Genomic DNA, 15027 nt, shown 5'->3' on the forward strand with positions numbered 1-15027 from the left:
ATACCCACAACTGCGTGGGATCTACCTATGAACTGTGGACAAAGGCAAGTTCCAAGATAAGGGATTTGTGAATAACTCAATACTAGATCAATTAATGCAGAATGGAAGAAAGAGATTTGTGACACTAATCTGAGTTAAAAATAATCTTCAGATTCCCGCAAGTTAAATGAACAGCCCAGAATTCACCTTCTGTTATCATGTCATCATTTATGTTACCAATGACAGAGGGTATTTCCTGGGTTGATCCTAAGTAAACCTAAATAAAATTGGATAATAATAAATAGTAATTGTATTCATCCGAAGGTGCCACTGGTTTTTAATATATACAAAATTTATACTTCAAGTTGTGAACATACACACCTAGGAGGTGCTGTGTGAAGGGTTGCAGTGGAGGGGAAAGTGAAAGCGAAAGTTGCTCAGTCATATCCGACTCTTTACGACCCCATGGATTATACAGACCATGGAATTCTCCAGGTCAGAATACTGGAGTGGGTAGCCTGTTCCTTCTCCAGGGTATCTTCCCAACCCAGGAATCAAACTGGGGTTTCCTGTATTGCAGGCAGATTCTTTCCTAAATGAGCTATCAGAGAAGCCCCACAGTAAAGGGGAACTGGATTATAAAATTTAGGGTGTCTTCATTCAATTATTATTTTGTTGTTCATTCACTGATTACTCTTGGGGGGAAAAACAAAAGAAATTTGTGAAGTTATCAAAACACTGAGAATGAATGAGATTCTTGAGGAAATGTGTCTTCGGTTAGGAAAAAGAAAAGCAGTAGCCAGGAGATAATTAACACAATAAACAGAAATTTTTAATTCTTTATAAGAAGGAGCCAAAGGGTCACAGAATGGATTAAAAAGATTTTTAGAAAAACAGGAAGGGGCTTCAACTGCACAACCTCAAATCTTGTCACTATGGAATATCAGAAGAGAACAAGGTTTTCTTGATAATCTAATCCTGCCAACCCCACACTTAACAAATGTTCCATATCTAGCACAGCCCATAGTCAATACAGGTGGTGTATGATCCCCGAAAGTGTGTAAGCCAAATAGGCCTGAATTTGAAATTAGGCTCATTTCCAGCATAGCCTAAGGGAACTCACCAAGCCTCTCCCTTCTTTTTTAAACATTGCCTTATTGTTTTTATTATTATTCCTTAAAAGTTATAGGAGGGAAGGGAGCTGGGAAAAGGGGCAAAATAGGTGAAGGGGACAAAGAGATACAAACTATCAGGTATAAAGTAAGTTATAAGGATATGGTGTACAGCACAGAGAATATAGTCATTTTATAATAACTTTGTATAGAGTATAATCCATAAAAATATCAAATTACTATGAATTTGAGTTGAGCTATTTCAAATCCTAAAAGATGATGCTGTGAAAGTGCTGCACTCAATATGCCAGCAAATTTGGAAACTTCAGCAGTGGCCACAGGACTGGAAAAGGTCTGTTTTCATTCCAATCCCAAAGAAAGGCAGTGCCAAAGAATGTTCAAACTGTAGCACAATTGCACGCATCTCACATGCTAGCAAGGTAATGCTCAAAATCCTCCAAGCTAGGCTTCACTAGTACGTGAACCAAAAACTTTGAGATGTTCAAGCTGGATTAAGAAAAGGCAGAGGAACCAGAGATCAAATTGCCATCCATTGGATTATAGAAAAAGCAAGAGAACTCCAGAAAAACATCCACTTCTTCATTGACCACACTAAAGCCTTTGACTACATGGATCACAACAAACTAGAAAATTCTTCAGAAGATGGGAATAGCAGACCATCTTACTTGCCTCCTGAGAAACCTGTATGCAGGTCAAGAAGCAACAGTTAAAACTAGACATAGAACAATGGACTGAATCAACAATAGGAAAGGAGTACGTCAAAGCTGTATGTTGTCACCCTGCTTATTTAACTTATATGCCAAGTACATCATGTGAAATGCCAGGCTGTATGAAGCACAAGCTGGAATCAAGATTGCTGACAGAAATATCAACAACCTCAGATATGCAGATGATACTACTTTAATGGCAGAAAGTTAAGAGGAACTAATGAGCCTCTTGATGAAGATGAAAGAAGAGAGTGAAAAAGCTGGCTTAAAACTCAACATTCAAAAAATGAAGATCATGGCATCCGGTCCCATCACTTCATGGCAAATAGATGGGGAAAAGTGGAAACAGTGATAGGGAAAGCTCAATGAATGCAGTGAGGGAATGATTCCTGTAAAGCAATGGATTATAAGGGCATCCAAAGACCCAGATGGATATTCTCTGGGCAAAGCAGAGATAGATTGCAAAAACTTAAGTGCTCTTAGTGACCTGGTAAGAATCAAGCATCTTTTCATTTAACTTTCTGAGTACTTAATATGACATTCAGCCTAGGAATTTATCATTATTGGGTGTTGATTAGAAGACAATGTCCTGGGATTGTACTCAGACCCTCCAAATACAAAACTATTTCAAGCTCTAATAGCTGAGTCAGGTGAAAGCTGTAGTTTTTTCCTCCTTTCATGGACTTAAGAATTTCTTTCTTTTTAGCTAAAATGTTTCTCTTGTCTATCAACAAGGTAAAAAATAATGTGCTGTGTAAAAGCACATATGCAAAATATGCTATCAATGGAATAACAATAATCAGGGCAAAGGGATGACAATGATGAGCATTTAGAGAGTGCTTTACGTAGTGAAGGGCTTCTTAGTAGCTCAGCTGGTAAAAATCTGCCTGCAATGCAGGAGACCCCAGTTCAATTCCTGGATTGGGAAGATCCACTGGAGAAGTGATAGGATACCCACTCCAGTATTCTTGGGCTTCCCTTGTGGCTTAGCTGGTAAAGAATCTGCCTACAATGCGGGAGATCTCGGTTCGACCCCTGGGTTGGGAAGATACCCTGGAGAAGGGAAAGGCTATCCACTTGAGTATTCTGGCCTGAAGAATTACATTGACTATACAGTCCATGGGGTCTCAAAGAGTTAGACACAACTGAGAGATTTTCAGTTTCACTTACTTAGTGAAGAGTGTTAACAAACATCACTTTTTTCAATATTAGAAGACACTGCCTGCAAGTAAAGGGCGAAAATAGTATAGCATTTATATTTAGAAAGAAAAAAATCCTAAATCTATTTCAGTCATTTACTTTCTCCTGGAGGAGGAAATGGCAATACTCCAGTATTCTTGCCAGTGAAATCCCATGGATAGAGGAGGCTGGTGGGCCTCTGGGGTCCATGGGGTCCAAAGGGTTGTAAAGAATTGGACACGGCTGAGCAACCAAGCACCCACCCAGCCATGGAAATTTTAAATTATCCCCCAACAGGTTGCATTTCTTTTGAGGACACATTGGCTAATGTATACACATCCCTGGAATAGTTAATAATACAAAGTAAAAGCTGAGAAAAGGAAAAATAATAAATGAAAAGCAAAAATAAATGTCTTCTTTGACAGATATCTGGTCAATGTCTTTCTATCTATCTTCTATCTACCGAGACTGAAAAAGTCACAGATTTCTGGAGACCTCAGCTGCCTTGCAAAGATGATCCCTTCCCAGTCCTTCAATAACATCTCCTTCTTCCAGCCACCTGCTTTCCTGATGATTGGCATCCCTGGGCTGGAGGCCATTCATGGCTGGATCTCCATCCCCTTCTCCTCCATGTACACTGTGGCCCTCGCTGGAAACTGCCTGATCCTCTTGGCTGTGAGGAGGACCCCCAGCCTGCACCAGCCCATGTACTACTTCCTGTCCATGCTGGCCCTCACCGACATGGGCCTCACCTTGGCCACAATGCCCAGCACGCTGGCTGTGCTCTGGTTTGATCATAGGCTCATCAGCTTCAATGCCTGTCTAGTCCAGATGTTCTTCCTCCACTTCTTCTCCATAGTGGAGTCCTCGGTGCTCCTGGCCATGTCATTTGACCGTTTTGTGGCCATCTCCAACCCCCTGCGCTATGCCTCTGTCCTCACAAACAATGTCATCATCAGGATTGGAGTGGGCATTGTGGCTCGTGCTACCCTGTCGCTCTTCCCAGTGCCTTTCCTGCTTAAACGTCTGAACTTCTGCCCTAATAAGACCATTTTGTCCCATTCATTCTGCTTCCATCCTGACGTGATGAGAAGAGCCTGTGCTGACATCACCATAAACATCCTCTATGGGCTCTATGTGGTTGTGTCCACTGCAGGCATAGATTCCCTGCTCATCGTCCTGTCCTACACTTTCATCCTGTGCACGGTCCTGGGTCTGGCCTCTCCCAGGGAGCGTATCCGGGCCCTCAACACTTGTGTTTCTCATATTTTAGCTGTTCTGGTTTTCTTCATCCCAGTCATAGGTGTGTCCATGATCCACCGTTTTGGGAGACACCTTCCCCCCATAGTACACGCCCTTGTTGCCTACGTGTACCTGGTGGTGCCCCCTGTGCTCAACCCCATCATCTACAGTGTCAAGTCCAAGCTCATCAGGGAGGCCATGCTCTGGGTGCTGAGAAGGAAGTGCCAGAGTTGGTGATGCCAGATGCCTACAAGATTGGGGGCCTTGAAGAAAGTTTGGCAAATCAAAATTTCAACTCCTGGATAGATCAAGTCCCACCATAGCACTGTTTTGGGCATCTGGGAAAAGAGATGATTGATAATCATGGGAAACTTTCATTTATTTATTTATTTTCTCATTATTTCACACACATTTTTTCAATGCTAACTCTTTTCTGGTCCTATGCTAAGTAGAAGGAATAGAGAAATGATTTACAAATGGTCTTTCCCTTCAAACATCTCACCTTTGAATATATATAAAAATTACACATAGAAAAATGTTTAAGTAAGTGTACATGCTCAGCTGTGTCTGACTCTGCAACCCTGTGGACTATAGCCTACCAGGCGCAGTGGTAAAGAATCTTCCTGCCAATGTAGGAGACATGGGTTCAACCCATAGATTGGGAAGATCCCCTAGAAAAGGATGGCAACCCACGCCAGTATTCTTACCTGGAGAATCCCATGGACAGAGGAACCCAGTTTGTCATAGATTTTCTTCCAAGGAACAAGTGTCTTTTAATTCTGTGGCTGCGGTCACCATCTGCAGTGATTTTGAAGCCCAAGAAAATAAAGTGTGCCCCAATTTCCATTTTTGCCCCATCTATTTTCCATGAAGTTATGGGACAGGATTCCATGATCTAAGTTTTTTTAATGCTGAGTTTTAAACCAGCTTTCTGCCATTAGGGTGGTGCCATCTGCATATCTGAGATTGTTGATATTTCTCCCAACAATCTTGGTTCCAGCTTGTGATTCATCTGGCCCAGCATTTTGCATGATGTACTCTTCACAGAAGTTGAATAAGCAGGGTGATAATATATAGCCTTGATGTACTCCTTTCCCAATTTGGAACCAGCCCATTGATCCATGTTCAGTTCTGTTTCTTCTTGACCTACATACACGTTTCTAAGGAAGCAGGTAAGGTGGTCTGATAGTCCCTCTCAAAACTGACATCCTGTTATGCACCTGACAAATGGGTCAAATGATTATTTTCAAGTGTATAAGCGCTCTCTCTAAAACCCGAGGAAGACTAATAGGTTCTGTGCCTCTTTGGAGGAAGTAGAAAGAACAAGGTGAAGTAATTTTCCCTTTACCTTGGAGAGGGTAGGCTGACAGGACACAGAACTTCACTGATGTGTCTGGCTGCCTAATATTTGAGCACTTTTTCTCCCACTATATGATGTGCAAATGTCTTTTTTTATATATAATTATTTTAATGATGGCCTTAGCCTATGGATAACCAGAATTGCGGTTGGACCAGCCCTTGGGGTTCTTATTTTTTTCCAAGATTTTTTAAAGGTTTTTTTGAATTTGTTACAATATTGTTTCTGTTTTATGCTTTGGCATTTTTGGCCACAATGCAAGTGAGATCTTAGCTCCCCAACCAGGGATCGAACCCACACCCCCTACATTGGAAGGTAAAGTCTTAACCATTGGACCACTAGGGAAGTCCCCTGTGTACATATGTTTTATGAGGATATTCAGAGGACTTACCACTTTCTGGCCTCTTCTCCAAAACCTTGGCCAGTGATCTTAATATCCATGTCCAAATATCATGCTCCTTCAGTTCTTGAAAATTCTTTTGGTGAAAAGCATTTTTCCTTCTGTGACATAGGCATTCCTTTTTTCCTCATGACCTACTTCTGAGTGTTCAGTTTAGTTATTGGTCACAAGTAATGTCATCTCTGTGTTGGCTAACTCTGCCTCTTTCCAGCAAAGAGAAAGGTATTCATTTTAAAATGATGTGTACAGCATAGATGGGCCCCTGAAGCATCAAAACCCGTTGAAAGCATGTTTTACAGAGGGCTGGGGTAGATTACCAGAGAGTCTCTACATTCCAGAGAGTTCTAATGGCTCTTGTCTCTGATTGACCAGGGTTTCCGTTTCTCCTGAAAGCTCCCTTCAGCCTCCTCCATCTTTCTTACCCTCTCATCACGTGTTCCCATCCCAGGGGTGAAGCACAACAGAAAAAACTTTCTCTGTGACCTAAAGCCTGATATCCCTAGAGATGGGCTGCATTCCCCTGAAGCAGCATAAAAGGGGAGTGTCTTGGCTGCAGAGTCTTCCTGAGTTTATGTAAGAAGTGGCACAACAAAGCAGCCTGGGGAAGCAGCCAGGGTAAGTAGCCAGGGCCCAGTCTCAGAGCCTTCTCTATGTCCAGAGTCCTGGAGGACACTTCTGTTACCTCCCTTTCTCCTCCTTCAAAATAAGAGTCAATTGAGACAAGTGACAGAAGGCAGAGGTAGCAGAGAAATATGGAGACAGGAGTACTGAGTACCCTCAGTGGCAGTTTCATATTCTGTATAAGGGAAAGATCAAGGATAATCTTGTCCTGTGGCTCCTGGATTAGCTCAGAGAAGGCCTCAAAATCCCAAGCTCTGTTTCTAAGACTGATGTCCATATTGGTGATCCAGAGTGGTAATGGTTAAGGGTACCAAAATCTCTTCTGGGCTACCATTCTAGAAAAATAGAAAGATGCATGCTTGGCAACACACAAGCATAGTATGCAAATTACTCTGGTGACTTTCATTCATTCACTTGTTCATAACAGCAACCAAATTCCCAAGATATACCATACATTGTGCTGAGTAGAGCCTTATGAATATAAATCAGAATTGCTGCTCTTGGGAGGCTCAAGCTAGCTGAGAGGAGACAGAAATCAGAAATCACCAGGTAAATGACTGAATGATTGAACGGGGTTTCTAAGAGATGTGAATGAAGAAACAGAAGGGAGGAAAAAAATGGTTGGGCATGTGGAGGGTTGTTTAGCTAAAACAAAAGTTTAGGAGCATGAGAACCTTAAAGGAAGGAGAATCAGAGGGGAAAAAAAACAACAAAAGGAAAAAGTGGGAAAGTGCAAAACAAATCTATTTTAGGAACACTGGGTCTTGCAATCATAGAATGCCAAAATTAGAAAGACAGATAATCTGTCTCGGTTCCTGAGGAAATTGAGGATCAGAAGGAGAAACTGACAGATTTTTAGTAAGCCTGGTACCAAGTGCAGTCTGTGGCAAACAGTGCAGTTTATTTGTAACAACAAGGTATTATGTGACAAACAGAATTAAGATTAGATCATTCAATGCTGTATCCTCACTAGAAACTTGACTTCTCCAAGCATCAGTGTCTTCATTGATATATATATGGGAAAAGTTGGTTATATCCCACCATGTGGCTTCAGAGTGGAGGGAATTCATTGTTCATGGTAACTTGACTAATTTCTAATCTGTGCAATACATAACCAGCACAATTCAATGATATAGCAGCATAACTCTAATTCTCTACATTAAAATAAATTGGAATGCATTGTATCTGCTGTATGCTGTGTGATGGTGTTACTCCACCAATTACAAAGCATGGAGACAGAACCGAGGGTCTCTGCTCCTGTGCTTGCCCCAGGGATTCTGAAGCCCTGAAGGGATGTACACCCAAGTGACAGTACAGAGCTCCAGCCAAAGGCACTGGTGGACTGGCCTAGAAAATGATTAAGAAGTTCAGTGGTGTAGGGATACACCAATTTCAGTGTGGAAAGGAAAAGTAGGAAAATTGAACTGATTGAAGTAGCTTGAGAAATCTGCCAGGAGAGGAGGTGGCCGGGAGCCAGCACAGGAGATCCCACCCATGACAAGGTCATGCAGAGGAGACCTGACAGGCAAGGCAGATGAGGACTCCAGGGACTCCCTGGACCTACTCAAGCATCTACCCCGAAACCAAAGTCTGTCTGTCTACTGTTTACTATATTATGCCTTTCACCAACTCTTCTGACATTAACAGGGGGCTATCCCCAACCACCTTTCTCTGAAGAAAATCAACTTAGGGTTCTAGTTATAAGTCTCCTGGGCTTGAAAGGAGTATTTCAATTCTAACCTCTCTGTTAGCATTTTAGCTTGCTTGGCAGGTTTGTCCATACTCTTGCAACTAACGCACATGATGGTTCACAACTTCCCAAACATGAGAGGCACAGGAAGCCTAAAGCATTCTAAAAGTCCTAATGGGCATAGAGCCCTTTGAGGGATGAGAAATTATTAGATAATACTGGTGAAGGGCTTCATTGTTGAGCCAATGTTTGCTGCCAAGTTTCCTTATCCCTTACCCATTGTGTGCCTGGGAGTATATTACTTAATATAGTTAGAATGTAGAAAAACAAGTAGTAGCCTTGACAATAGCAACATAAGACCTTTGAGTTAATAAGTTCTTCCTTTGTTGTAACCCACTACACCTTTGCTCCATAAGAATGTAACTTTATTTAGTACTTTCTGAGGGTGACACTGATTGGAAAAATAAAGAAAAAACACTTTAAAGGAAAAACAAGTTTTCTGGTTGACCAACCTTTATTAGAAAAAGGTCATAAAATGTTAATAGGCCTTCAGGCCAAAAGATAATGTACATAATACAAGACCCTTGTAAATGGAAAGGTATACAGAGAACATCCCGGTTTCGATAAGGGTTAAACAGATGTATTGTTGAGCTGACTCTACACGCCTCTACATCTTTCATTTCTTTTTTTTTTTTTTTTGCAAGGAAAAATTTCTGTTCTCCTTATTTTTAAATAAATTGTTTAGGTTTATCAGGATACAAATTCTGAAAGTATAACAGGCATGACTAGTTGTTGAGAATGAAAAAGGGTTAAGTGCTATATAGCCTTATGTTTATTTTGCCTCTTGGGAATATCTTATTTTTAATAGCTAATCAAATTAACTGCAGATTTATTGAAATTTGGTCAGCTTCTATATTTAGAAATATTTATTTGGTAGAAGTGTCAAAAACAATGCTTTTTTTCTATCCAGCATTTGAAAAACAAATACTTTCCATTCTAATTTTCAGTGTTGTTTTAACACTGAAAATTTTCAGAGAACTTAACTATTCCTAATGATCTGTTTATGATGGTGTCTAGGTTGCAGCATGACCTTAACTGACTGTGGGTTTTAGAGTATGTTGGAACCATCTGGATGGTGATGATTTGGGATAAATTTGGTTGTAAGTGATGATCTTTCCCTTTTTAGTACTTGCATATTTTGTGATTGTGAATTTGCATGTTTAAATAAAAATTATTATACTGCCTCTATAAAACAGAGGCAGTATATTTTATTTGATGTTCCATACATAAAATCTAGCATACTTTCTATAAGTATGGGTACCTTTTTTTTTTTTAGTTTATAATTTAGTTTTTTTTTTTTATTTTATTTTATTTTTAAACTTTACATAATTGTATTAGTTTTGCCAAATATCAAAATGAATCCACCACAGGTATACATGTGTTCCCCATCCTGAACCCTCTTCCCTCCTCCCTCCCCATACCATCCCTCTGGGTCGTCCCAGTGCACTAGCCCCAAGCATCCAGTATCGTGCATCGAACCTGTAATGGCATCTCGTTTCATACATGATATTTTACATGTTTCAATGCCATTCTCCCAAATCTTCCCACCCTCTCCCTCTCCCACAGAGTCCATAAGACTGTTCTATACATCAGTGTCTCTTTTGCTGTCTAGTACACAGGGTTATGTGTAACTCAGGGTATAAAAGCCCCTTTTAAAAATAAAGCTGTGGATCCCACTTCACCAGAGCTCTGGTCTCTGTCTCTCTCTCTGTCTCTGTCTCTCTCTCTCTCTTTTTTTTCAGGCTGACTCCCTGGAGCACAGAGGCTCTCTGAGTTCACTTTTTTGCCCGGGCTTCTAAGACCCAATCGAGAAGGCGCTTTGCATCTTCACCCCATCCAGATGGAGCCTGTGGCCTCCGCAAACAGAACAAGTCCCATGTCAGGGAATTTACTGGCTTTCTGTGTAAACCAAAAAACATCAGCCTCTTTCTCTCTGCCTTATTCTTTCTCTTTATTTTTATTTTTATTTTGACCCCGGACCACCAGGTCCCAATCCATTATAAAACCCATGTCATCTCTTTCTCTCACTGACACCATCCATCCTGAGGGTACCCTAAGATCCTGCTGGGGCTGGACCCCAACAAATTGAACTGATTGAAGTAGCTTGAGAAATCTGCCAGGAGAGGAGGTGGTCGTTTAGGTAAGAGAAATGATACCAGCCAAGCATCCACCCTAAGAAACTATAAAAGGAATGATGAGATTATGAACTATTGAATTAGGGACTGAATGATAGGAAGGAGAGCACAGATGTAAGGCATATTGGGCAGCTATAGGAAGTTGATGAAAGGACATCCATTAGCTTTAATTCTAGACAGATTATCCAATAATAAGGTTGTAAGTACACATATGTCTGTGAAGGCCCCCATCACACTTTTCAAAGCAGTATGGATAGACCCAAATACTTGAAATTCATTGTTGACCTTAATTCTTTCTATAAATTCATTTTCAAAAATTTAACAAGACCCTTCATTGGGCATTTCTCTTATGCCCAGTCATCCATGAATCAAACATGTTTTCAATTCTATAATGCTTTAATGCCTAGGATAAGACCTCAACTACCTTCCTCTTTAAATCAGCCCTTTTCCCAATATTTGGAGGATAGTGGAATAGTAGTTTTCTTTTCCTTCCTCTCCTTTCATTGAGTTTACAGACTTGATTATTTATTTTGTCATTTATTTATTCAAACAAGCAAATATTGACTGAAAATCTGCTCTGTTCCAGACACTGCACAATGCAAGAGCTCTGTGTCAGCAAATACAACCATATGGCTGTTGTATTCACGGCTCTTACAGTCTAGTGAGAGAGAACAAAAGATTTCAAGGAAAGAAGCAATCATAAAATTTTAAAATATGTGGAGTGGTATCAAGGGAACTAAGTATGTGCAGAGTGAGGATAATGGGTTTGGTGTATGGCTCTTGGCACCTACTTAATGAGGGTCAACCCAAATGGTCTCTGAGAAAATTATATTTAAGATCTAAGGACAGAAGAGTGACCCAGGAGAAAGCAAATAGAGGGATAAAGGATGAACAGGAAAGCCCCAAAGTGAAGCAGTAATTTGGCTTTTTTAATAAACTGAAATAAGGTCTGTGTGGTTAAAGAATACTGAGCAAGAGGTTTTCTGTTCTGTGATAAGGGTGGAGAGTTAGGCAGGTGGGGTTGAGAGGGATAAATTGGGAGCTTGGGACTGACATATACACGCTACTATATATGAAATAAATAACTAGTAAGGGCCTGCTCGGAGAAGGCAATGGCACCCCACTCCAGTACTCTTGCCTGGAAAATCCCATGGGTGGAGGAGCCTCGTGGGCTCCAGTCAGACACGACTGAGCGACTTCACTTTCACTTTTCACTTTCATGCATTGGAGAAGGAAATGGAAACCCACTCCAGTGTTCTTGCCTGGAGAATCCCAGGGACGGAGAGCCTGGTGGGCTGCCATCTATGGGGTCGCACAGAGTCGGACATGACTGAAGCGACTTAGCAACAGCAGCAGCAAGGGCTTGCTATATAGCACAGGGAACTCTGCTCACTCTGTAATTGTCTATGTGCGAAAGAATCTTAAAAATGAGTATATATATTTATGTGTATAACTAATTCACTTTGCTATACACCTGAAACTAACACAACATTGTAAATCAACTATATCCCAATTAAAAAAAAAAGTTGGAAATGATAGGGGTCAGTATCACCATATTGGAGAAGGCAATGGCACCCCACTCCAATACTCGTGCCTGGAAAATCTCATGGACAGAGGAGCCTGGTAGGCTGCAGTCCATCGGGTCGCTAAGAGTCAGACATGACTGAGCGACTTCACTTTTCACTTTCATGCACTGGAGAAAGAAATGGCAACCCACTCCAATGTTCTTGCCTGGAGAATCCCAGGGACGGTGGAGCCTGGTAGGCTGCCATCTATGGGGTCGCACAGAGTCGGACACGACTGAAGCGACTTAGCAGCAGCAGTATCACCATATAACATCATATCACAAGCATTTTATCAGACTGCACTTAGGAATGACTAAAAGATTTTAAGCCGGGGAGTAGCATAAACAAGCCACTTCTCTGAATCTCAGTTACATTATCCCTAAAGTAGGGATAGTAATCCCTTCAGAGTCTATGTCACAAGATAATTGTGAAGATTAAAGGAATAATATACAGAGAAAGGTTTAAAGAAATACATATTACACAATAATAACAAAAATCATGCCTGTGGTGCTTTGCGCTTAAGACAGTTTTCAAATACTTTCTCTCATTTGAAGAAGTCACAGGAAAGAATATTGGATTTGGAGTCAGAGAGACTCGGATTTAATATGAAGGACTACAACACAGGAGCAGTTCACTCAGAGGCCAGCCACTACAGTTGAGTCTCAGTTTTCTCATCTGTATAATGGGAAGGGGGAGGTGGCCTTGTCCAAAGTCTCTGCTGGTTCTGAGATGGAGAAATTCAGTCAAAAATTCGTATGCACAAATCAATCCATTTATTATACTCAAAATGTTTTGTACAAAAGTCAAAAGCAAGAAAAACATGGCACCTTAGGAATGCCTGGTTTCAGGAAGTGTAAGGCCATCTCCATGGGGGAATAAAGCAGCTAGTCACTCTTTCAGACCCTCTCTCTATCAGACTGCATGAGCTCTCATCCTTGCCTCTCCCTGGATATCTGATTCAATTGTCCTTCTCTCTCTCCAAACAGGCATTCTTCTTATATCCCAATGCACGTAACAATACATCCTCAATTTGGGCAACAAGTAGACAATGATCAGATTCTCTGAATTCTAATCGCTATTTCCCTACAGAGAAATTTCATCAGCTCATACCTGGGCTCAACATTAGGGATGGTAAACTTTTGCAAGATAAAATTATGTCATAGTGACATGACTCATAAGGTCCAATATTGTGGATGAGGGGGAACAGCCTTAAAAAGAAATTTATGACTTTGATAATGAAATGAGAATATCTAGGCAATACATTAGCATAGTACATGAAATATAATAGGGGGTCTCAAAGATTTAAATTGTTATTATCATTAGGTTTTAGACATGTTGGTAAAAAATACAACCAATTACTTGATTGTAGTGGGACTTGATCAGGTATGGGACTTGATTTTTAGAATTCAGATTCAATATTAGATTTTTCTTTACTATCATTCTGGATCCTCTCAGTGCCTGCCCAGATTGAAGAAGTCACATCTTTCTGGAGATCTGATCTGTAAACTAAAGATGCTCTCTTCCTGGTCCTTTGCCAACATCTCCTTCTTCCAGCCACCTGCTTTCCTGATGATTGGCATCCTAGGCCTGGAGGCTGTTCATGGCTGGATCTCCATCCTCTTCTCCTCCATGTACACTGCGGCCCTCACAGGAAACTGCCTGATCCTCTTGACTGTGAGGAAGACCCCCAGCCTGCACCAGCCCATGTACTACTTCCTGTCCATGCTGGCCCTCACTGACGTGGGCCTCACCTTGGCCACAATGCCCACCACACTGGCTGTGCTCTGGTTTGACCATCGGCTCATCGGCTTCAATGCCTGTCTAGTCCAGATGTTCTTCCTCCACTCCTTCTCCATGGTGGAGTCCTCGGTGCTCCTGGCCATGTCATTTGACCGCTTTGTGGCCATCTCCAACCCCCTGCACTATGCCTCTATCCTCACAAACAATGTCATCATCAGGATTGGGCTGGCCACTGTGGCCCATGCTACTTTGTACCTCTTCGCTGTGCCATTTTTGGTTAAGCGCCTAAACTTCTGCCCTGGCAATAATGTCCTGTTTCACTCATTCTGTTTCCATCCTGACATGATGAGAAGAGCCTGTGCTGACATCAGCATCGATATACGCTATGGGCTCTATGTGGTTGTGTCCACTGGGGGCATAGATTCCCTGCTCATTGTCCTATCCTGCACTCTCATCCTGCACATGGTCCTGAGTCTGGCCTCTCCAAGGGAGCGCATCCAAGCCCTCAACACCTGTGCCTCCCATAACCTGGCTTTCTTTGTCTTCTTTGTTCCAGGTGTCACCATGTCCATGATCCATCATTTTGGGAGGCACTTTCCCGCTGTGGTACATGCCCTTGTTTCCTACATGTACCAGTGGTGGCCCCTGCACTCAACCCCGTCATCTATGTGTCAAGTCCAAGCCCATCAGGGAGGCCATGTTCAGGATGCTAAGGGGGAAAGACAGAGGCTGATGTAATTATGACTTGTTACAGAGTCTAGATACCACAAACGACACTTTCTGTAGCCTCATAGGATCCTGCTACCCTCAGCAAACACTGACAATGAGTCTGTGCTCATGCAGTAGGAAGACAATGAGGCTTCTTCATGATACAAATGGACATTCACCACTTACTTTGTACCAGAAGCAGTGCTTAGGAGGAAAGGCTAAGAAATATTTTAATCATTGTCCTTTCTTTCCAGGAGTTCACAATATTGTGCCAGGATAAAGGCATGTAAATACACAATCAGAGTATAGATTTATACATACCATAATAAAATTTAGTGCAAGAGATCACAAGGACAATAAATCCATACATGCTAGAACTTTCCTACGAAGATCAGACAAACCTCCACAAAGGGGAGAAGGCTTTTTATTTCATTTTGGAAAATGTATAGGGTTTTTCTAGGCAAAGTATGAATTAAGGAAGAGGAAACTGTAGAGGAAAAAAACAACATGA

At 41.5% G+C, this 15027-nt stretch overlaps 1 protein-coding gene and 1 pseudogene across 1 annotated transcript; both read left to right on the plus strand.

Moving 5' to 3' along the window:
* The first annotated feature begins 2436 nt into the window (after positions 1–2436).
* On the plus strand, positions 2437–4477 carry LOC133261367 (olfactory receptor 51I2-like). Its single transcript, XM_061439859.1, has one exon. It carries the CDS (start codon positions 3512–3514, stop codon positions 4475–4477), a length of 966 nt encoding a protein of 321 aa, XP_061295843.1. The 5' UTR covers positions 2437–3511.
* A 5143-nt stretch (positions 4478–9620) lies between these two features.
* Positions 9621–14933, plus strand: LOC133226773 (olfactory receptor 51I2-like; annotated as a pseudogene).
* The last annotated feature ends 94 nt before the right edge of the window (positions 14934–15027 follow it).

Source organism: Bos javanicus, chromosome 15, assembly GCF_032452875.1.
Source record: "Bos javanicus breed banteng chromosome 15, ARS-OSU_banteng_1.0, whole genome shotgun sequence".
Lineage (NCBI taxonomy): Eukaryota > Metazoa > Chordata > Mammalia > Artiodactyla > Bovidae > Bos > Bos javanicus.